This window comes from Varanus komodoensis, unplaced genomic scaffold, assembly GCF_004798865.1.
Source record: "Varanus komodoensis strain SLA01 unplaced genomic scaffold, ASM479886v1 scaffold57, whole genome shotgun sequence".
Classification (NCBI taxonomy): domain Eukaryota; kingdom Metazoa; phylum Chordata; class Lepidosauria; order Squamata; family Varanidae; genus Varanus; species Varanus komodoensis.
The window spans coordinates 3181587-3204998 of record NW_025336182.1 but is presented as its reverse complement, the minus strand read 5'-3'; the positions used below and the strand labels follow the sequence as shown (position 1 = coordinate 3204998).

Here is a 23412-nt window from a genome sequence, read left to right as displayed (position 1 = left end):
GATTCCCTCCGCTGGCTGGCTGCTGTTACTTTCTTGGCTGCGGTGAGGAACGGGCGCCGCGAGGTTAAACGTAGTGTTGCAGCCCCATTCTGGGAACGCACAGCAACCCGGTGCCACACCAGCACACTGACTCGGGTCTCTGCAATGCTCGTTTCTGGCTATGGGGAAATCAGAGGGCCACCCCACCGGTTTCAGAGGACGGCTGCCTTTCAAAATAGCCATTCCTGCTGATAGATTCACATCAGGCTGTACAGGAAATGTAAACCGGTCAAAATTTTTAGGTAAAGTGTGCAAGCCGGCAGATCTTACACAGTTGGGCTGTGTGTTTGGTCACAGCTGTTAGGCCCAAAACAGGGCCAGCTGTGCTTCGGGTTTCCACTTGGTGGTGGATCGTTAGCACGGAGGAATGGCCACTGCCCTTCTGAAGGGGAAAAGGGGATTCTGGTCACTCCGAGCCAACCTGTACTTGGGAATAATGGGGGTTTTTACGAGCGGGCTGTGGGAGGGAACAGATGCTTATGGGATAGGCTGTGCGCCATCAACAATATCCAGCCTTTCCTTTTCCAAGATGACACAAAGAGTCAACAAAAGAATCGAACATACAGCAGCGTGTCCCATGGGCTATGTTGTCTGGCTGCTAGGTAATGGAAGCCACGTACTGCGAACACACTGGCTAGGAGGGAAATTTCGCCGCATGCTGTGGCTGCTGCTTCCCAGCGGACGGAGGCGGCACTGGGAGCGAATCAAACCGAGGGCAGCAGCCAGCAGTCGTCCCACCTCCTCCCACAGGGCCCTCCATCCACTTCCAGGTGCGTCCTTTATACAACCCAACACCTAGGAGTAAGATCAGGGGAATCAACACTAAACAGTGAGCTCTACCTTGTAGCAGCTTTATATCAACTGTCACCCTCCCTTCTGAACATGCATAATACACAGTGATAACTTCTTTTCCTTACCTACTTTTTTGGTATGTCACTGATATGTGATTAAAAAAAAAAAAACAGTAAAAAGAAATGCTGACCCCACCCCTCTTTAGCCCCCTTTACTCTAACCATTTGCCAAATAGAAAACGGCCTCTAAACGAGTACTAGGAGCGTGACTATTTTCAGAAATAAGAAGTTGCAACAGTCATAGGACTGTTTGCTTTTTCAAAAGTTGCGTGTTACAAGATTTATTCAAAGGACACATGGTTGCATTAGTGATGAGTCAAAAACAAACGAAAATCAAATTACTAAAATAATCACTTGTGCACAAAGGAAAGAGATCGGCAGAAGATGCTCGCTCCGGCCCCAAACTGGAATCCCACGTTCCGGACATGATTTCATGGGGCGCATGGAGGGAAGGTTAAAATACGAACAGACACCTTTCCAAGCCATTATCCAAATCTGAAGGTCAACACTGGTTAGGATCAAAGGGTGGGCGGGTGGGTGGGCGTGGGGTGCCAATTTTGCCAGATTTTGGTCACATGATCTAGGAATGCTTGTCCGCCAGTAATAAAAGGGAAGCAGGGTTGGGGAGGTGGCGGCGACAGGAGGGAAAGGGCGTCATGGGGACTCGAAGCCACGATGAGTGAGCGGCAGGCGATGGCCCCTCTGGACGACGGCCCTCGCCCTTCCGCAAGGCCGGCTGCAGGAGGGGGGAAGACGGGAGCCCCAGGAGGGGGCAAAGCACCGTTTGCCAAGAAGCCGCCTAGGGCACCAGGCAGGTGTGAGCGAGCGCGGGCAGGTCTGCTCAGTGGAAGAGACGCTCCCCGTGGCCAGCGCTAGATGAGGGCGCCCCCAGTCCCCGGCATTCGGAACAAGGGCCTATGCCCTGCTCTCCAGGACGCGTTGCACTGATTTCAAGCGCCGCTCTCTGAGGGTACGTGCAACGTGGGGGGTGAGGGACTGAAGGGCACCGGGGCAGCCACCTCCCCCACGCAGGGGGTCTATTCTGGCCTCAAACCAGTTCAGACTACAGGAAAAAGCCCCTGCTACAAAATCCTCCCCCACCGAGGATGCGGGATGCGAAGTCACGGCTGCCTGTCGTGGGGCACACCGAGCTGAGCACCCGCACCTTTTGCTGTCACCCGAAACGGAGCGGACTCGCCAGCCAAGCTACGCCCCTCTGTCGACACTCCGAAGCCCTCCAGAGTCCACCGCTCCTGTCCAGAGCAGGCCGCAGCTGGCGGAGCTTGCAGCCCCCAGGCCTACTGCTGATGGAGGACCCCCATCTGGTCGGCATGGTGGACCCCCTTCCCCCCAAGGCTCTGGGGTGGGGTGGAGTCAGACAAACGATTTCCTGCCAACACCACCTTGGAGCGGGCTGGCCTTCCCCATCCCTGCAGCAGAGGGAACGCCCAGCCCTCCTGTAAACCGGCTTCTCCCAACTCTCCACTGGGCCAGACCACAAACCCCACCAACACGGCCATGAATGCCGGGAGCTGTTCAGAGCATCTGGGGGCTGGGAAAGGGTGCCCAACATACAGCAAAGCAAGTCATCTGTAACTGGACCCACTCGGAAAGCTCTTCTGGGTATTCAGGGGGTCGCTGCTGCCCACACACGGCTTCTCCCCAGCTTCCTACAAGCGGAGGCGATGGTACGGCAGGCAGGGTTGCCAAGAGCTGGGAGTTACTAACCTGGTCGCAGCTTAGCCCCCTCAAACCTGGCACCCCACAGGTGTGTGCGGCTGCAATAGGATGGGAGTTTCATTCAGACACCTTCTGAAGGACTGCTAGTGGACAGAGGCTGAGAAGGTGTGATCCGGCACCTGGAAGTTGCCACAGGAGGGACTGGGAGTCAACAATACCAAGGCTGCAGAAACTGGGGAGTTCTCTTCTGGTCTACCTTATGGAATGGCTCGGGAAGTTTGGTAAAAACATACAAAAGGAATCGGGCTTTTCTGATAATAGGTGAAGAAGGAAGAACAATTCTTTTGCGGCATCAAAGAAGTAGCCCACCCTTTTGACGGAGCGAAGGAGTGGAAAACCATCACCTGCAGCAAAGTGACGCGTGAGAACGGGCCGGGGGGGGGGGGGGCACCAGAGAAGCAAGACTGGTGTTACGGAGCCTCTGACAGGAAAGGACAGGAAGAAAGGAAAGACGCTTCTACCGTAAGATGCAGTTCCCCGCAACACGAGACACGGCGAGGTGGGTGAGGCAGCTGCTCCAACAGCACCTGGCCGTGCTACCTGGGGCTAGGCGGGGTGAACAAGGAGGCGAAGAACACCCTCCGTGGCATTATCTGTCGTGGGGCAACGAACAGACCCGAAGGCGGCCGCCTCACCCTGGCACCCTCCAGCTGCGCTCCTGAAATCCCCCGGCGAGCAGAGCGGGAAGATACCGGGCTGAGGGAGGCTGACTCGTTCCTGGTGAGGAACGGCGCGGGCATGAAGTCTGTACAGCTGCGCTGAGGCCCTGGGGATAATCCCCACCCGCTGGGCTTGCCCTCTGGCGGGGCTCAGAGTCCGCTTCCTGAGTGCTGCGAGGCTGGCTGGCTGCCTGCGTGCCCTCCTTCCCACTGCCGCGCGACCTTCGCCAACTGAATCCCCAAGGAGTAAAACAAAACAAAACAAAGGAAACGGGTAAGAGCCGCACCTGGCAAGGTGAGGCCTTGGCGCCAAGATGCCCACAACCAGAGCAGCCGAGCGAGGATTGCAAACAGCCTTCCCCCAAAAGCCCGCCCCGCGTCCCTCGCCATCGTCACGGCTTCCTCAACCCAACCTGTGAAGAAGTGCGGGGGCACGGAAGACTCCCCACGGCCTGGCCCGGCCCGGGCCTCGTCGTCCCGCTGTGGATAAAGCGGGGGCACCGCTCGCCGCGCCGGCCGGCTAGTTCTCGGCCCCCACGTTCTGCCGGGCTTTGATGAAGGCCATCCCGTGGGTGCGGAAGTGAGTCTTGAGGTTGAGCTGGGTGTCGAAGCCCTTGCCGCAGACCGTGCAGGAGAGCTTCCCTTCGGCGGCCGAGGGAGAGCCCCCCTCGGGGTTGCCCCGGGAGCCGCCGTCCTCCGCCTCGCCGGCCCCCCGCCTCTTCTTGTGAGTGATGAAGCGGTGGCGGCTCAGGGAGACCTGCGAGGTGAAGCAGAGGCCGCACTCGCGACACTGGTGGGCGCTGGCGCCTGTCCTGTGCTGGGGGATGTGCTCCTGGAAGTCGGCGGCCGAGGAGGCCACGTAACCACACTTGTGGCAGTGGTGGGGAGACTTCCGGTCGCCTTTGTGGGTCTTGGAGGGCGGGGTGCTGCTGTCGGGCTCCTCGCTGCACGAGTCCCCTTCGTCGGAGGAGAGCTTGTGCTTCCGGCTCGATGCCTGTGGGGCGGGGGAAGAAGAACGGGGGGTTTGAATGCGCCGGATCCTGCGTGCTGAAGGGGTGACCCCGCTTCCCCGTGCAGACACGACTGGCCGCAGCGACTTTCCCTACGGTAGGACAGCGGCTGGATTCTCGTCCTCAGGAACAGGAGGCGAGGAAAGAGCCCTGGGATGCGAGCGGCAAAGGTTCAGAAACCAGAATGCAACTAACCCCTCAGGGTGCCAAGAACGCCGAGACGCACCGTGTCAGGTGTGAACTCGCGATGGCATGATTCCCCCGCCCACTGTTCTCTCAAGCTGCCCCCACTGCCCTGCCTATTCCACGCTGCCCCCTCGGCTAGCCTTCACCTGGAGCAGCCTATCCTTTGCTCGTCCTTTGTCCCGCGAATCTGCCACTGCTGATCACCCAACACAGTGAACTTCAACTCTATTCTGAGCCACAGGTTACTAGCCCTCATTGTTGCAGAGGAAAACTTCTGACCTGCCACGAGCAAAAGAAATGTTATGCTAACCAGGCCGGCATCTGCAACCCTGCCCTTTCCTCTCACATCACCCTCAGAAGTACTCCAAGCGCCATTAAATGAATTTAATCTGAGAATGGAAGGGTCCCCGATCCAAGCGCCCCTCTGTGAAGGAGTGTGCCAAGCTTTGAGCGCCGAATGGACTGGAAATTACAAACGGAGCCATGGAGGAAACGGAGTTTCCCGTCCAGTTCAGTTCAGGTTCTTACTGCAGCGTTCCAGGTCTCCCGGCCAGGGGAAGGGCCTCCCGGACACGGCCCCTGTACCTGTGAGTTCCTGGAGCCCATGCGGGTGATGAGTACCTCCTGGCTCCGGGTCTCGTCGGTCACTTTGATGCCGTGACGCACTTGGATGTGCTTCTCGAGGATCAGGCGGCTGCTGAACGTGCGCTTGCCTTCCGTGCAGTACCTGGGGAGCGGAGTGGGGAGATGGGGACATCAGCCGAACAGCCGAAGGCATCCCGGCCGAGAAGCGGCAGCCCCGGGCCCCCTTCGCAGCACACGGCCGCTCCGCAGAGCACACGGAGCGACGCTGAGCATCCGCCCTGCAGCCCCAGCCCTCCATTCCCCCCATGGACCAGCCGAGTAAGGGGCCCCCGGACCCACACGGGCCGGGGCTTACGTGGGTATCGCGCAGCCAGCGATGTGAGCTGGGCGAGGGCTGATACAGCCTTCCCCAACCCAGGGCCGTCAAGACTCCTATCAGCCATTACTGTACTGGCTGGGGGAAATGGGAACTGTAGTCCAACATAACTGGAGGACGTCACACGAGGGATGACGAGCCTGCGGCCGCTGCTAGTATCCGAGCCACATTCACGTTGCTAACTGAGACTTCCGGTGTGGGAGGAAACCAGTTTCTAATTTTTTTAACCAGCTCCCAGCTCTCATGGGGACAAAAACAGGCTTGAAACCCTATTGAAAAGGTTTGAGGACCCCTGGGTAAGAGCTTCAGTTAAATACCTAACTTAGGGAGTTCTACAACTCCCGTACAGAGTTCAGGGTACTTAGAAACTCGCTTTCCTTGCACCCAAGCAGCCCCCAAACAACAATCCCTGTCATCCAGATAGTGGAAATGCCCTCGGGGCATTCCAGTTCCACCCCCTGCCAGCGCTTCCAAGAACTGCCCCCAAATTTGCTGAAATCCTAGCCCTGGGGCAGCCGAATCAGCATCACGAAATCGGGCGCCACACACCCCCTGACACACGGTCGGCCCGTACCTGCAGGGGTAGACGCGTTTGATGCCCTCGTGGTTCACCCGGACGTGTCTCCGGAGGCTGGGAGCGGAGCAGAAGGAGCGCTCACAGAGGCGGCACGGGAACTTCTTCACACACTGTCTCGGTCGGAGGAGGAAGAGGAGGAGGAGGAAACGCACCGAGTGAGTTACCGTCCCCAAGCTCAGCCCCCCGCAACGCATCTGTCCAGCGAGAGGCCCAGGCCCGCAGCCCTGCAGAGGGTCCGCCCTGCCCTGGCCCATGCCGCGCCTCTCTCCCCCTCCCCACTTTTCGGCACCTTGGCCTCTTCCTCCCCTTCTCACTCCGCTGCTTTCCATCCCCCTCCCAGTTTGCGATGATACTCAAGTACTGCAGATGCTTCAGCATTAAAAAAAAAAACCGTGGTGAATGGAGACGCATCGGTGGCTACCAAGAAAAGCTCGTGGTTTGGACCGCAGAGGGCAGAAGGAAAGCGGCCTGTGCCCTCCATGGGTCAGACTGGGCCGGTGTTGCCGCAAGGGAGCCCCATCTGTTCCCCCCCACCCAGGGCCCCCTCCCCACCCTCTGAGAAGCCCCGAGTCAGCCTGCAATCCAAAACTGCCAAGCAGCACGGCCGTCGCTCGATTCCATGCTCAAGCTATGCCCCGAGCCTCGCTTCAAGCCGGCGCTCGCCGACGTGGGCCTGCCCAGGGTTCCGGCACCTCTGACGCCGCCCCCCCCCCCCGGGGTCTCCCCAGCATCGCCTGCTCCCGCCGGTGGCTTTTGGCCCTGGCTGAGACACCGCTCAGCAGGACGGGACCCACCTTCCCCGCGGAAGGCTCTGGGTTCGGTCTGCAGGCAAGGCCAGAAAAAGCTCCTCCCTAAGACGGCCGCTCAGCGCTGACACCCTTGGGATAAAGCGGCTGGCGGAGGACCGAACGCGGGAACAAGGCCGGGGTCCTTGTCTGCCACTGCGGGGTCCCCGGGGGGGGGGCCTCCTGTCTCCCAGCCCGAGGCGCAGGCCGGGACCAGGGGTCCAGCGGGGCGCTGCCCCAGGCACCCTCACCTTCCCGTGGATCCTCTTCATGTGCACGACGTACTCGTCCCGCTCAGGGAACCACGAGTGGCAGATGCCGCACGTCCAGCCGTTGCTCCGCGAGCGCCCCCCCGCCTCGGCCTTCCGCCGGAAGCCGCCCCGCTTGCTCTTGCGCACTTCCGGGGAGCTGGGCGGGTCCTCGTCCTCCGAGGAGGAGGAGGATGGGTCCGAGAGCTTGGGGGCAGCCGGCGGGGGCTCCTCCTCGGCGGGCTCCTGCTTGGGAGTCAGCGGCGTGGCCGGGGGCTTCTTGACAGGGTCCTCTTTGGGCTTCTGGGGCTGGTGAGTGTTCTGCTCCCGAGAGGAGAGGAGAAGAGAGGAGAGGAGGCGTCAGTGGGGCAGGGCTGCCTTGGCGAGCCCCTCATTCCCAGCCCTCTTGAGATTCCATTCAGTAAAAGAACTGGAGTCACCAGGAACTCACTTGGCCTTTTCGGGGGGTCGATCGACTTGCACGGAAGCGTTTGGTGCTCAGCACCACCCATCCTGCCCACTTCCACTTGCCATGGGGCAGGGGGCAAAAGGAGGACGCAATTTCCTACCCCCAGTTGTGGGGAATAGTATGCAGATCTCTTCTGAATTCGGATAATTCAGCAAGTGCGGCCTGCACCCTTCCCTTTGCAGCAAGGAGAACCGTAACTTCACTGTTGTTTTTTTAATGAAAGCTACGATTCTTAGGAACTCGAATTCTGCAAACATTAGCTCTAAGAATCAGAAACTGTTTAGAATAATGAAAATTATGAGACAGGCATCTGCATCCTATAAAGAGTATCCTGTTTTAGGTTTTCTGGTGCTTCTCCCGTATTGCAAAATACTTAAAGTGCTAATTCCAAGCAGTCTGAAGCAGTTTGCCTGATCCGGGAAGCTATGCAGGGACGGGCCTGGTTGGAATCTGGATGGGTGACTTAATGCCGTGACCCACCTAGAGCGCTTTGGCTACAGACGCTATAGAAAAGAGGAGGAGGAGGAGGAGGAGGAGGGTCATGACTCATTCTGCCCATCTCCTCTCAGTTCTGCCGGTGGAGAGGTTCTCAAGTTTTCAAAGTCACCTTTGAAGTTTGAATTGGAGGCAGCCATGCATCCCCCTCCGAGCCAAAGGGCTGGGCTTTCAGCCTGGGCTGAAGCCACGTGAGGCATCTGCCCTGCTGAAACTAAACAGCTCTGGGGCGGCCTGAGCGTGGAGGGGAGACCACCAGGGAACCCGCGTGGCTACCTGGAGCCCCACGATGGGAGAAAGGTAGGAGATGAAAGCAGTTAATCAATTTGTAAATAAATAGAGCCATTCCCAGGGCTGGGAAGCAAGTGGTACCTGTGGCCAAGGGAGCAGAAATGGGGGGATGGAAATCCCCTTGATTCTGACCCGAACCTGCCGTGTTTGCCGCAGGCCTCACCTTGAGATGCTCCAACATCGTCCGCTTCTGGGCGAAGAGAAGGGGGCAGTCCGGGCACTTGAAGACGCTCACCCGCTGGTTGAGCAGGTGCTGGTCGAAGTGCGAGGAGAGCAGCGGCTTGTGGGTGAAGACGGTGTCGCACATGGCGCACTTGTAGATCATCCTGGGCAGGAGGAAGGGACAGTGGCGCTGGAAAGCAGGAGCCGGGCGAGGCGGGGAAGGGGGCCTGCGCGGGAAGGGGCGGCCCGCCCGCCGTGGCTCCGGAGAGACAGAGGGGGCCCTGCCTGGCGGCCGGAGGATGCCAGAGGCCAGCGGGCCACTTTGCCCACAAGACCTCCCAGGCCAGCCGTGCGCTGCCTCGAGGGGGCGCATCGCAGCCACGGAACGACTAGGTGGCTGACCCACGAAGAGGGACGGAAGCGCGCGAGAGAAGCAGAACCAGCGAGGGTTTACCGCGTACCTGGCTCTTCCTGTGGAAAGGCATTTCGCTGGCTGAAGCGACAGCTCCGGTCGCTCAGCCCGGCCGGGTGCCCGCGCCCCCCCCCCCACGCGCCCCGGCCAAGCCCACCCTCCTCGCAGCATCCGGAACGGCGCGTTGCCTGCCTGCCTCCCCTCTGCCCTGCTGCCGCCCAGAAGGGCCCCAGGGCCGCTCGCCTGCACCAGTGGGCCACAACGAGAGGGCTGCCAGAGGGGCCGGTGTGCCGGGCGGTGGCGGCAAGCGGAGCAAGGGGCGTCTGGCACCTTCATGGCGGCCCCACGTGGGACACAGCCGAACGGGGCTGCTCCACGCCAGGCGACGCCAAGGCCTTCGGGGCTCTTGGGCAGCCCGCGCCCGCCAAGACCAGTGCAGGCAGGGCGGCAGCGCGACGGGAGACTCCTGCCCCCGGCCTCCCCGCCACTTCCCCTCCGGGAGGAGGCTCGACAGCCGGGGTCAGTGGCCACTCCCATCCCACCCATCGGGACACCCCCGCTTCTCTCTCCCCAGAGCCACCTGCGCTTGCTTTGGGGTCCTTAGGAAGGAGCTGCCACCTTTCTTTCCATGTTCACTGCGAGCGAGCAGAGCTGTGACCTTCAGCAGGGAATTCGGAGGCGGGGGGCCACCCCAGGGAAGGCCCTGCCTTTGGAATCGGAGCGCAGGCCCCTGGCAGAGGGGACTACGAGCAGGGCCGTCCCCGCTAACCTCACGGCAAAGCAGTCCTTTCGCCTGTCGTGCCCGTCAGTCTCAGGGCGCCGAGCGCCAGTCTCAGGGCGACTGGAGAGGAGCCTCCACGCCAGGCGTGGGGCCGCACAGCCCCGGCCACCACCCTCCTCCGCCGCTGCAAGCCGCCTTCGTTACGCCGGCAGGGAGCCCTGGGCAGAGGTGGGGCAGCCCCCCGACTTACTTGGACTGCTGGTTGCTGAAGCCCGGGTGCTGGGTGTAGATGTGGCCGTGGGCACTGGGCGCCGACTTGAACGCCATGGGGCAGATGGGGCACTTGTGGAAGACCTCGCAGTGGGACGTCTGGATGTGGGACTTGATGGAGTTCACCCCGCCAAAGACGACCGAGCAACTTGGGCACCTGAGGGCCGGAGCAGAGAGGTCAAGGGGGCCCCACACAGCAGGGCGCCCGGGCCACCGTGGGCTTGGCACGCACGCCTCCCCAGACACCTGGGGGGGGGGACCACCCCCCTCCCCCCCAGGAGCCCGGGGCGGGGCCCCCCCCCCCCAGCAGCCCCTGCGCAGCCCAGGAAGGCTCCACTCGCGGGGGTCAAATCAGCCCCACGCTCTGCTGCGGCCATGGTGGCCCCGCATTTCCGCCCTGTCCTCTTCCTCCTGTGGGGACCCTGAGGCTTTGTTCTGTTGTCTCAGCGACAGAAAGGCCTGTGACTGGTGGGAGGAAGCACCGCGTGGGCCCCTGGCTGGAACGTCGGCATCCTTTGGCCCCGGACCCGCCAGCGTACGAAGCAGAAGACCTCCGAGAGGCCCTCTGCGCCCGGCGCACTGACGCTCTGCGACGCTGGGCCACGGGGCCGGCGACTTGGCTCGGCCCATCCCTGGCCGACCCTTGGGATCGCAGCCTTGTGCCAATTCTGTGGGGGTCCCCTACGTGCTTTTCCAGAGCGGCAGGGGAAGGAGACTCTCTGAACCGTGCCTGGGGAAGGAACTGCTCGATTCTGCTGTGCTTCCGCCCTTCTCCCGCAAAACCAGCTGGAAAAGGAGAGAGACACACGGCGAGGCGAGAGTTCCGCCCTCTTCCCACCGCCAGTCCTACTCGAGGCAGAGCGGTGAAGCTGCCCCCTCGCTGGGGCCTCGATTCAGCCCACGCTCCGCCTTTCTCCCCCCTGCACCCACCGCGGGCGAAAGGCAGAAGGGAGGAGAAAGCGGGCCGAGGCCTCCGCCGAGCCTCATTCGCTGAGCTCTCTCTGTTTCACCCGAACAGCCCCAGTACAGAACACACCAGGATTAGCGACTCCATGGGAACGAAGGCCCGGGGCACGTCCAGGTCAGCCCTTGGGTCACAGGTGCTGAGCTGGGCAGCCTGTGGCCAAGCTCCCTGCAAGGGCCGACGCACGGGCCACCTGGTCTGGAAGGCCCGCTCCCGCGGCAGGCGCTCCGGGGGCAAACAGCCCCACGCGGAGTAAGCTGCTGTCCCCCGGGAGCGGAGGGTGCGCTTCCGGCTCGGTCCGGGGCCAGGCGCCCACTTCCGTTGTCAAGCCACTGACGTGGCGGAGGGACAGCGGGGCGGCCCCTCCCCACCCTACCTGTAGCCTATCCTCCGGGAGAAGTGCAGACACGCCTCCTTCAGGTGGGCCTCGAAGCTGGGCCAGAGGAAGTTGCCGCCGCACTCCGGGCAGACGTGAGGCGGGCGGTTCTTGTGCATGCGCTGGTGCGCGCCGAAGCTGCAGCGGTTGGGCATGATCATGGGGCAGACGCTGCACACCTTTGGGGAGCAAAGCAGAGGCACACAGGCGCCGAGCGTTACTTCGATCGCGGGGGCGGGGGGGGGGGGCAGGCCGGCCCTGGGACTGGGTCTGCCCCACGGGGGTCTGCGGGGACCAGGCCCACCTGCCCTGGTCAGAGCGGGTCCCTTGCGGCGAGAGGGAATTCTGCTCCACGGCAACTCGGGGGAGTAGCGACTGCTCCGTCAGACCCACGTCGGCGAGACTTCTCCGCCCCACCGAGTGCCCCATGCAGAAGTGAACTGACCCCCGGCCCCCTACTTGAGGGGGCTGTGCAACGCCGGGAACGGATCCTGGCCCAGCCGCTGCCCATCTGCCTCGCTGCTCCAGGAAGGGGGTCCGGCGAGAGAGCCTCCCCTCCGCCCACTGCCCGCCCCAGAAGGGGCCCCGCCCCTCCCCAGGGGGCCCGGCCACTTACGGTGGAGGCGGACGACTGCTGGAAGTGCGCGGCCAGCCCGGCCTTGTCCCGGCACTGCTCCTTGCACTCCAGGCACTGGCAGGAGTTGGTGCTCGCCGGCTCGGGGGCCGCGCCGCTCAGGGGCAGGACGGGCGGCTCCTGGGGGGCGCCCCCCGCCCCGCCGGCCAGGGCCACGGCCTCCTGCGCCACCCCGGCGGCCCGGCCGGCGCCCGGCGACGCCACGGAGACCAGCGGGGCCACGTCGGGCTGGCCGACCATCTGGTCCAGCGCGATGGGCCGCATGACCAGGTGGGAGCACTGCATGACGAGCCCCTTGTCCTTGTGCTCGCGGGCGTGCAGCAGCAGGCTGCACTTGTTGAAGAAGACCAGGCGCTTGGTGCAGTGGTTGCAGGTCACCTCGATGCGCATGCTGCGCCGGTCGTAGTGCCGGGCCAGGCTCTTCTCCAGCGCGAAGGCGTCGCCGCACTCCAGGCAGCGGTAGCCGAGCGGCGGGAGCGCCAGGCTGGAGTCCGCCGGCGGCAGCAGGTTGGGCTTGTAGGTGGGCAGCAGGTTCTTGCTGTTCAGGATCCTGTTGAAGGCCTCCACCAGGCTGGACTGGCTGCGGGAGATGACCGTGCCGGCGACGGCGGGCAGCGACTTCTGCGGCTGCATCACCACCACCGTGGTGCCGTTGACCTTCTGGTTGGCCACGGCCCCGGGGCCCGGCTGGGCCGCGGGGCCGCTGGTGGCCCTGGCCTCCCCGGCTTTGGGCAGGGCCTGCGGCACCAGGCTGATGATGTTCTTGGCCACGGCCTTGCCGGGCAGCACCACGGCCTTCTGCTGGGCCACGCTGGCCGCCATGAGCATGGCGCTGCTGGCGTTCTGGATGGTGGAGGCCGGCAGCACCGTCCCCGTGATCCTGGTGCCGTCCCCCAGCTGCACGCTGACGACCTTGGGGCCCTCGAGGACCTTCCGGGGGCTCGTCGCCACCGCTCTGGGGCTGGGAGGCTCGGCGGCGGCCTCCTCCTTCTCTGTGACGGCAGGGAGAGGGGCGTCCCCCGCGGCCGCGCCGGCCTCCTGCGCATTGTGCTCCAGGGGCGGCTTGGCTGCTCCGGGCTCCGAGTCCGACGAGACCCGCGTCACGGTCCTGGTGATGCTTCCAGAGGACGTCTTGATGGTCTTGATCCTCACCTTCAGCGGCCGTGAGGAGCTGGACGAGGGAGACCCGGTGGCCTCGTCGTCGTTCTCGTCCTCCTCCCACTTCTCCTCCTCTTTGCCGAGCGCGCCTGGGGGGCAGAGCAGGGGCTTCTCAACCGGCTCTTCCTTCAGGACAGCCCCGCTGGGGTGCTTTGGGGAGAGGGCAGGCCCAGGGCTCGCCTTCACCAAAGGGGGGCTTTTCAGGAGCTGCTCCGGAGGGCTGGCGGGGGAACACTTTACATCCGGGGCTCCACTGGGGCCTCCGTCGAGGCTCGCCTCTGAGGCCGGCCAGGGCGTGACGGGGGAATCGTCCGTGGAGTAGCAAACCGAACCTGGCTTTGGCGGGCCCACTGGACCTGCCCCCCGGCAGGGCACCTCGCAGTCCGATTCCTGCTTGATAACCAGAGGTGCCGGGGGAGAAGGAGGTGGTGGTGGGGTCAGAGGAAGGCCTGCTCCACCCACCGGGCATGCGTCGAACGCCTGCGGGAAAGCCGGAGGACGTGCCCCCGAGCTCTCCCGGCAGTCCAAGGGTGGGACGGACGCGAGCACGGGGGGCGGGGAGAGGGAAGGCACCGGCAGGCTCTTCTCTTTGGGCTTGCTCTCACGGGGCTGGTCGATGAGGCAGGCCTCACCATCCTCGTGCGGATCTGGGCTGAAGTGGGAGAAGAGGTCCAAGCTTTTGGTCCCCTTCTCTTTGGGTGGCCAGCACTCCCCGTTGGCGGGGGCCGCCACGTCCGCAGGGTGGCCGGGGGAGGCGTGCGGCACCTCGGGGGCCGCGAATCCATTCTGCAGCAGGCGTGCCCCGATGCCGTGGCTGTCCTTGACGCGCCCGTCCACCACGTCCAGCTGCTCGGGGCAGACCGTGTTCTTCACAATGACGCTGACGGTGGTGATGTCTGCGTGGGGAAGCGCATGCTCGGGGACCACGTTCTCCACAGGGATGGGCTTGATGTGCGCCTCCGCCTCCTCATGGCCGGAGTGGATGGCCTCGTTCGTGTCGATGTCAGGAATGTCAAAAGCCGCTAGGAGGTCATCGAAATCTGGGGTCTTCATGTCGCCCATGGTGAAGGTGTCAGAAGGTTCCGGAAGGCTACAGGGCGGGGGAAGAGAGAGAAACGGTTACGGACGGACACAAGAGGCCACTGCTCTGCCCAGCCGAGTAGGAGCACCTTCCGTGGCAGTGCTTCCCGGGGTGTGGGACTGCACCCTCACCCAGCTGTACGCAGGCGCCAGGACGGGACCTGGGCCTCTGGTGCCCAAGGCAGAAGCCCTGCCACGGAGGGGGCTCCCCAGGAGGCGGCGGCCTGCAAGTGTCGGGGCCAAGGCAGAGGCACGTGCTCAAAATTACGGGGCGCCCAGGATTCCGCGCCGACGGGAGCCTCGCACCTGTCCAGACCCGGCAGCCGCCCTGCATGCCAAGGGCGTGGGCGCCGTATCCACCTCCACGGCCCGGCTTTCCCCCTGGTTTGAAAAGACACGCTCAACAACTTCCTGGAAGGGAAACGGGAGCACCAGCGCAGTCCAGAAGTGACCCACACGTGGCTACGGCTGCTGCTTGCGTCTCGGCCCGAATGTATCCGTTTGTTCCGGACAACCTCACTTTTACAGCTGGGCTCCACTTCCGCACGTCCCACAGAGCTGAACCGAGGGACCTCACTGGCACCGGGTGGGACGAGGGCTGCCGACCCAGAGAGCTTCCAAAGGGGGACTGGACGTGTTCCTGGAGGGAGCGGTTACCGAGCGCTCCTAGGCATGGTGGCTGCCGGCACCCCCCGTCCAGGGAGTAAAACTCCTCTGGATACGAGCTGGAGCAGAGTGTTCACACATACCCCTGGTCTCATGAAGTAGACCAAAAAGGCGACCAGTACATTGATTAAAAAGCCTCCTTCAGATGCTGCTTCCTGAGACCAGCTCTTCCAAGTCAGGCAGGCAATCCTTGCTTCTGTTTTGTTTGTTTTTGCGGCTGATCCCACAATACGTTTCATTGGTTTTTGCCACTGCTGTGCTCCGGCTAATTCTTATCCAGGTTTTTCCTTGTTTAGAGGGCGGGGGAGGGGTGGGCAGGGAGGAGTTTGGTTATTTGGAGACTGCTGCTCCAAAGAAAAAGGAAAACAGCCTATTCTCTTGCCTTTCTGTCCCGCAAGAGAGATCTCTTGCACAAAGGTTTGCTTTTGAAGGGGGGGAAAAGAAGCGGGGAGGGACAAGAGACAAAGGCAAGCCCGCAACTTTCCTCAGGTGTGCTTTCCCCTCCCCCACTGGAGCCACCGGACAGGTGCCTGGAAATGCTGCTGGCCGGCCTCCCCAGCTTCTCGGCCACCTCGGTGGCGGCGACAGAGGCCCGGAGGAGCCGTCGCCTTGCCAATCATGGCCTGACGCAAGCGGATTAGGTCTGCCGGGAGGGAAGGGGCGGCTTGACAAAAGGCTCTGGTGCGTCTCCCGCCGTTCCAGGCTGAGAGTGCACAAGCCTCGAGGGCCAGGAGGCCGGCCCAGCCCCGCAGCGCCCCTGCTCCCCAGCCCTGAGCGCCCGCCGCGTGGGAGGCCAGGCGTCCTCACCCCAGCGCTGACCCCCCCCCCCGGGGTGCTGCTTCGCCCGGCTCTTGGCAAAGGGGCAGCTATAGCCGCAGTCGCGAAACGGAAGAGCTGCCTTCGGGGCCGCACGGCCAAGGATGCCGGGAGCTGGAGGCAGAGGGGCAGGTGCGGCTCCCGGCTCCCTGCCTCCTGCCCGCCGAGGCCCCCAGGAGCGCCTGGCCGCCACGGCCGGGAGCGGGGGGGGGGCGTGTGTGCAGACGGACCTTTGCCCCCGCCCAGCACGGTCCCTCACGTGCCTCCGTGCAGCCACGCTTCACGAGGCCCCCCCACCCGCAGCGTACGGGGGCGCAGGCGCCTCATGGCAGGGAGGCGGGCGCAGGTAGGGGCAAGGCTCCGGGGGGCCCGGGCGGGAGGGCAGCAGAGGCAGAGGCGAGGGGAGAGGTCTGGGGCTCGCCCCTGGCTGGAGCTGCAAAAAAGCCCTGGCAAAGGGGCGCGGGGGGGGGCGCTTCTCGCCCGCTGAGCAGCAGACCCGGAACCTGTCCGAAAGCAAGCCTGACCTGGAGGGGGAAGTTTCTCGGGGGAAGCCCTGCAGAAGCCAGGAGAGCAAAGGCCAGAAGCAGAAGGGACGAGGCGGCCGGGGAGAGAAAGGGGAAGGGGGCGACGGAGAGGAGGCGGGTGGCCTTGGGCTTCCGCCAGGCAGGCGTGCCAGTTGCGGCTCCACTGCGAGGGGCCACGGCAACTGCCCGGTTCGGCTCCCCAGCATGAGCTCACGAGGTCGGGGCTCAACAGGGACAGCTGTGAAGGGAGGCGCTGGGAGCGTGCAGCACGGAGGAAAACAAGCACCCAACTCCCACGGGGCCAAGCAACACGGCAGGAACCAGGCCTGCGCCTCCCGCACTCCACGCACCCAGCCCAGGCCCACCTTCCAGAGAGCTTGCTGCTCGCCCCACTTCGTCTGTTTGGCCCCTGAGCTTTGCCATGGGGTCCGTGAGACCCGGAGGGGGAGGCAGGGGGACCTGGCTGAGGGATGGCTGGCCCCAGACCCCGCAACCCTCGAGGAGGGCCTCTCCTTCCTTGCCCCCCAAAGGGCGGATGCCACGCGCTCCAGCGGGCCCTTTACGCTCTGGCCACTGAGAAGGGATGCAGAGACTGGCCTTTTGCTGTTTTTAGGTGGGCCTGTGAAAGATCTGCTGGGCCACTTAACAACAGAAGAGCTGCCCAGGGATTTCCAGGAAAGGATAAAGAAAGGCACACCTGGTTGGCGTCTGAGGCCGTTTCCAAAGCACTGCCCTTGGCAGCTGCCGACCCTCCCCGCCTTGAAAACAAAGCCGGAGGCCTGCCCGAGTCAACGGCCGGTCAGCGCTGCACAGTGCTGGAGCACCGGGCTCAGACCAGGGAGAACCCCCCCTGCCAGCCATGAGGCCAGCTGGCTAATTTGGGGCCAGTCGCTCTCTCCCAACCTGCCTTACAAGGTTGTTGTGCGGATGCAATGGGGTGGGGAGGACACAAGCGACGCCAGACTTGCCCGAGCTGGTGCCGTTCAGAAAGGAACGTCAGGTGCTTCGATTCACCACATCTGGACTGATTTTGCACCTCCTCGGGCACCTGGGCTGGCAGATGTGCGCATCTCTCACTCCCCATCTGAAAGGTGTGGTATCAGCCTAGCCAGAAAAGTGAGGGAAACTGGCTAGCTACCTCCACGAGGGCAGAACGGCCTGAAACTGGCTGGGGCGTGCATCTCTCCCAGCGCTGAAGAGACGGGAGAGGTCAGGGCCACCAGGGCTCGGCCTCTCCTCGCAGCAACATCAGCGAGGAACGGCGGGTGGTCTAAAGCGGCAGGTCGGTCCAATAGAGCTCAATGTGCTTAGCCGAAGTGGGGGCCACTGGGCTAATTTTAGACACCGAGGCCAAGAGTTCAGAGCGGGCTGGTGAAAACTATTTTTGTTCTGGTGTGATAATGTGAAAGGAAAGTGAAAATCAGCAGCGGCTAGTATAGAAACTCCTCAAAGCCTTTGCAACCTGTATTTGGAACAGAATGGGCCACGAACCCTTGTGGTACTATCTTGTTGCTGCGACTCCAGCGTTAATACATTCTTTAGGGTTAGCATTCAAATGTTTTTAAAAGGAGGGTTGGTTGCTTTTATTCACCTTTTGAAGAACCTCGACAATTCCTCCAGCATCTGGCTCTGGAACTGCATGGACAGCTTTTATGGATAGTATTGTTAAAATTTAGCAGGAAAGAGGCAAGTAGCCAACTCATCAATAATCTGTCTTGGGCTGTGGTTCGTACAGGAACTCATAGCAGACGACAACCAAGAATGGGCAAAATCCAGCCCAAGTTGCCTTTCTGGCCATTTCTTTCCTCTGTCTTGGAGGACCAAACGCTGGAAAACCACCTGCGCTCACACTGACCTTTCACACGGCTTCCAAGCACACACGCTTCCTTGGAACCATGACCAAACAAGATCAGATTAACAGAAAGCTACTGTGCGGGAAGTACCAATCCTGCAGTTCCAACAGCAACAAACCAGCAACAGTATTTCAGCAGCAAAGCAAGGACAACAGCAACAGCGGATCTGGAAAGGCCAAAGCAAGCTGTTTCATCTCCTAATGCTGCTTGGTTTTTGGCAGATTGGGGGGGGGGGGAGGAAGGTAGGGCTGAAGGGGTATTTAAATGGATTTTTAAATGGACCAGGAAATCAACATGAAAAAGCACAAAAAGAAAGTCAGGGTGTGGGAAGGAAAGGACCTCTTTCTAGCCTATCAATTCTGATAGCTGAAGATTTTAAGTTAAATGCAAGCATTGTTCAGTTAAAGGTATGCCCCAAAAGGAGGAGGAAGTCATCCCACTTAAGCTATTGTGATGCCAAATTATTTTTTTCAGGAGATTAGAAAGCAAGGGGGTGCTTCTTCTGAAAAGGGAGGGGGCAGTGGCAGCTGCGGGGGGGGGCGGTGCTGGTGGTCTGCAGGCTTCCGCTTGGTCTCCTCATTCTGAATGAGCTGGGCAGGGGGGTGGCTGGGCCCATGTGCCCCTGCCTGGTGCGGCTCCACGCACGCACGCCCCGGCAACAGCTGCACCAGAGAACATACACAGCCCGGCCTTGTCCACAGCACGTGCACACGTACCGTTTGTATCGGGTGGGAGCACGAGTGCAAGCTTTTCTTGGAGGACCTGTTGGGCCGTCCTGCGACCGGCTGGAGGGAGACAGGCCAGGCAGCTCCGCTGCCCTCTGAAAACAGAGGGAGTAATTAAAATCTCACTGTCCTTGCACAGCTGAGAACCAGGTTCAGAAAGTTCCCCGGAATCAGGGATGTGTCACTTTCTCACTGCGGTAACTTAGAAAAACACACACACACAGCAGGGACCGCTTCGCCGCCTCGGTACATTGCTGCCACCACCCTCCGGATAGCAAGGCAGAAACGGACAAGCCTACAATTTCCCCGATTTTTATGCTCCTCAGCTTGCGCAGCAAGACGCAACATGCCTGGGAAGGGTGGGAATTTCAGTTTATGGACAAATAACAACAACACAGGTTGGGGCAACGGCCTGGCGATTCCTCAGCGGAGCGGCACTCCCCCCTCCCCGCCACCGAGGCAGCTACGTCAGATGTTAGGCCAGCGTTTTTGCAGAGTCGCACAATGAGAGAGCCGCAAAGCTTGCTCTGGGTCGCCATCTACGCCGCTCTCCTGCCTCCGCTCTTGCATCCGAGGGGTGTGGAGCGGTCCTGAGGAATGTCCCCTCCCCACACCCCAAAATGCAGTAAAAGGGCGTACCGCAAGGAGGAGTATCTTGGGAAATCCGCTTCGCCCCTGAACCACTGGGCAAGGCAAGGGGAGCGGCCTTGGGGCAAGGGGGCAGGCATGCTCTGCCTGCTGAAGCCCCCCGCTTTGGTCCCCGAGGGCATCTGGAGGGGGGCTGGGGAGGCCTCCTGCCTGAACCGCCTGTTCTGCAGCTCCACCGGCTGAGGAAGGTTTTTGATGGAACTGAACCTTGCAATGCTATACACGTGCTCCAGACCCCAATTCAAGTGGGTCAGGCTCAGGACCCCTTAGCCATCCCACCTCCACCCCAACAGCTCCATATTCCAGATGAAAGCCCAGCGGCAGCCTAGCTGAAGTCTGGCAAGCGATTAAATTCCAGAGTGTTTAACAGAATTAAGCCTCCACCATCTGCTAACTTTAAGTAAAACACCACCGAGCGACCGAGCAAAAGGAGGTGGGGTGGGGGGAGGAGCTAAACTGTGGCTCAGTTGCAGAAAAAAGCGCAATTTTAATATAAAAATAAAGAAAGACTTGCTGGGCTTGGGATGAAGCTGTGCTTTTTAAAAATCGCACAAACTCGTCTCCACCTCAACGCCGCAGGCAGAGTCAAGTGGGAAAGCCTTCCCTTGCCTGGCCCAACACAAGACTCAGGAAGCCATGGGAAATCACATTTTTAAACAGACCCCTAAAAATAGAAAGCCAGCATCTCCGTGTGATACTGCACTTGGCCTCTGACATATTGTTTTTCCATGTTTAGGATGGCTGTTCAGTGCATGTTACCCCCCCTTCACCAAGCCCCCCCCCCCACACACACTGCTTCAAGCACCCTTCACAGGGAAGGACTCAGGTTCAATGACTGGTACCTCTCCATCCTTGAGTTATGCCCCCTCCTTCAGACACCCCACCCAAAGACCAAAAAAGCCCTGGCACGGCACCTCCCCATGACTCATTTGGGAACTTTGCTTCTCTGAGGAGGATCGCTCTCCACACTCCTGCTTGAAGCTCTGGGAAAGCGGCATTGAGTGTTCAAAGGGATTTTTCAAAAACACGCTGACTTATCCGTTCTACCCCTACCTGTTCCTCAAGGTCAGGTGCACACAGGGTGAGGAAAAGCTCCCAGACACTGAGAGCTTCTCCACCTGGCTCAGGATATCCCCAGACAAGGGAGGTGGAAAAACAATTTATGGAAGAATGTCCAGTTGCGCTTTTACAGGTGTGCCATCCTGACTGTGGAATAGCCAGTGGAAATACCAGCTACATGCCTGGTGTCTTTCTCCTGAGACCTTCAACCTAATCCTTCTGCCAGGATTTGGAGCAGGTGCTGCACAATTCCAAATATAGGGATTTTCTGATTCCTACCAAATTTGTGAGGGTGCAGAGAAAAGGGCAGGAGTACCATTTGCCCAGAAATTTGGGAAGGGGAGGAATTAGGCATCAGCTGGACCCTCAAAACACAACTTAATTTCAACTCCCCAAACCCTCGAAAACATGGGAGCTCAATTCCCAAGCAATCTTTTGAGATTTTTTTTTGGGGGGGATTTTTTACTCTCCCAAGATCTGGAAAAGCTCTGGAGTTCCAAGGATGAATCATGTAAATGTTAGTTGCCCCTCCACCCCAATACAAGAACTGTTTAAAGGCAATTTTTTTTTTTGCAATGAAATGACAACAGGGACGCACAGCACACACAATTTTGCAAGCCCTTTTTGTGCCACCTTTGCAGAGACTGTTCCCCACCAGCCACCTCTGGGGTGCAATCCTGGAATGTGGAGGCAGATAAACATCCTGCAGCAGCAGCGCTGACTGGGGGAAATGGGGGGGGGGGAGCAGGACTGCACCTTTGGAAACTCTTAATTCATTCCCATACAAGTTTCTTTCTTCCTTTTACGCAGGAAAGGGGGATAGATAGTTCCTTCTTCACTTTACTAAAACTAAATTTTTTCCTCTCTCCCAGTTATACCTTTAGTAAGTCTCCCAAGTTTGTTCTGGGGGCAAGGGCTAATTCTTCAAATTCTCTTACTAAGTTTCTTGCAAAAGAAACCAAACTTCACAACATCAACACAGCAAAGGCAAACCTACATATGCTTGAAACACGGTAGCAGTTTCAATCTTCCCAGTATTTGGAGGGGGAACCCAGTGCATTTGCTGGAGATCCTAAAATTGTTCAATGATCCCCCCAACCTCCCCATTATAGAAACTCCCACTTCCCATACAAAAGTTTAGAAGGGACAAAGAGGAATCAAGGAGTTTTCCCTTTCCTTTCCTTCAATATTTTGTTCCTCAAGAGACCAAACAGCTGCCCACAGTAAATCCACAAGCAGGGCATGAGGGGCATCCCACCCTCTTGCCCATGATCCCCAGCAGCTGCTTCATTTTTCTCTTTGTGGGGGGAGGGACAAAAGTTTCCTTCTACCAGAGATTTTGCACAAATGACTTGCCCAGCACAAAACAACCCCCCCCAATATTGTTTAATTTGTATTGTTAGCTATGTATTAGCAAATTCAAATTCCCCAAACACACTTGTCTTTTTTCGAAGTCATTTTTCTGGACTTAGACTAAAGAGGTAAGTAATACACCAGGGGGAGCCCCTCCCTTGATCCCTTTTTTCTCCAGGGATTTATTCCCTATTTGGGGACAGAAACTGCTTCCACACAACATTCTGCAAACGTGCATTACCCCAAACAGGAAAAAAGCCTATCCTTTGCCCAAAATGCTTGCTCGTTTGCTATCTGTACAACAAACCAGATGTGTGCTTGAGAGTGCCATGTTTGTGTTCTGGAGCAGTTCTGTTTGGCTTGAGTGCTTATTTCCTTTTCAAATTTGAGAAACTGCTTCTCAATTCTCCAACTCATTTGGGGTACCATTCGCAAGGCTGGGGCGGGAGCACGGTTGGGTTCATCCATGCCATCTAGAAACTCCCCTTTTGTAGGCTTGAGAAGAGGGAAGCAAGAGCAGGGAAGCAAAGTGATCGGGTGGGGCAGAGAAAAAGAAAGATCGGGGATTCTGAGAGAAGGCAGGCATCCCATCCCTTCAACTCCAGAGCACAAAATATGAACCGCCCCTTTTAAACATCCAGCCTCGCTTTGTGAGGCCTCAGGACTTGCACAAGCACACATCTGAACAGGTGGGAATTAATATTCGCACCGGTCTTCGGAAGCCCCCACCTGCACGAAAAGCCCAGGAGACTCGCCCGGAGCCCCGGGGAGGGTGGACGCTTCGCAGGTGGGGGCACCTTCCTTTCTCCGGGGATATTTGGGGGGGGGGAGGGAGGAGCCTGGAAGGAGTTGGGGAATGTGCGGGGACCTCCGGCCACCCGCCCAGTCCATTCTCCGAGGATGATCGCGGCCGGGGAGGGGAGGGGAGCGGAGCGGCGGATTTCCCGCACAAGGACAACGCGGATCGCCCGCCGCGCCCCGCGCTTCCCCATTGCTTTTCCCGGGAGCGGGGCGGGAGCGGGAGGGGGCGGGGGCGCGTTTCGGCGCTGGGGGAAAGGGAAGCGCGCACGGCCCCCGATCGCCGCCCCGGCCGCCCCGCACGGCGCCGGCGGGCGATCCCGGCCCCGGCCCCCTCCCCCTCCCCGGAGGTCGCGCATCGCCCCCATTTTGAGGGGCTCTCCCCCCACATCAAGCGAGGCCTCGTGGGCGGGCCCTGGCGAGGCCCCACCCCCTTAAAGGGGAAGGCCGTCGGGCCTACCTGCGCGGCTCCGGGTCCCGTCAGCGCCCCGGTGGCGAGGGGAGAGGGGGCGTCGCCGGCGTCGGAGGGGGTCCGGCGGCTCCACAACCCCCAAGGCCCCTCTCCAGACTGCAGAGCGCCCTCCGCCTCCTCGGCCGCTTCCTGCTTCCCCCCCTTCTGCCTCCGGATTGGCGCGGCGGCTGCCACTCCGCGCGTGGCCGCCGGAGTCCGTCACGTCCCATTGGGCGGAAGGCACGTCGATTACGAGCGGAGCCCTCTCCCCTGGCCGGGGCTCGGGGAGGGTATTCCGCCTTCTCCTGGGTCGCTCCTCATTGGAGGCGGGGAATCCGAGGGGCAGAGCCGGGCCAAGCGTCCAGCTCCATTGGCTCGGAGACCTGCCGCTCAACCGCTCGGCCCGCCCCATCCGCTATCCATTGGTACTC

General features: G+C 60.8%; 1 protein-coding gene across 4 annotated transcripts; it reads right to left on the bottom strand.

Annotated features, from left to right (window-relative positions):
* Positions 1-1155: 1155 nt before the first annotated feature.
* On the bottom strand, positions 1156-23220 carry ZNF687 (zinc finger protein 687). 4 transcript variants are annotated; one of them, XM_044449312.1, is made up of 9 exons: positions 22991-23220; positions 11833-14098; positions 11217-11395; positions 9857-10033; positions 8475-8637; positions 7060-7377; positions 6021-6133; positions 5071-5212; positions 1156-4283 (listed from the first exon to the last, which is right to left on the bottom strand). In XM_044449312.1, the coding sequence occupies exons 2-9, from the start codon at positions 14068-14070 to the stop codon at positions 3810-3812; spliced, it is 3804 nt and encodes a 1267-aa protein (XP_044305247.1). In that variant the 5' UTR covers positions 14071-14098; positions 22991-23220; the 3' UTR covers positions 1156-3809. The 4 variants fall into 4 exon arrangements, with proteins under 4 accessions (XP_044305247.1, XP_044305251.1, XP_044305248.1 ...); XM_044449316.1 differs by having other exon boundaries at positions 5107-5212; XM_044449313.1 differs by lacking the exon at positions 22991-23220 and adding an exon at positions 18664-18772.
* Positions 23221-23412: the final 192 nt, after the last annotated feature.

Coding starts and splice junctions, on each gene's coding strand:
- ZNF687 (XM_044449312.1), bottom strand. CDS start 14,070: ATGGGCGACATGAAGACCCCAGATTTCGATGACCTCCTAGCGGCTTTT. Junction 7,378..8,474: donor CGATGTTGGAGCATCTCAAG/GTGAGGCCTGCG, acceptor TCTCGGGAGCAG/AACACTCACCAGCCCCAGAA. Junction 4,284..5,070: donor TGGGCTCCAGGAACTCACAG/GTACAGGGGCCG, acceptor CCCGCCCCACAG/GCATCGAGCCGGAAGCACAA.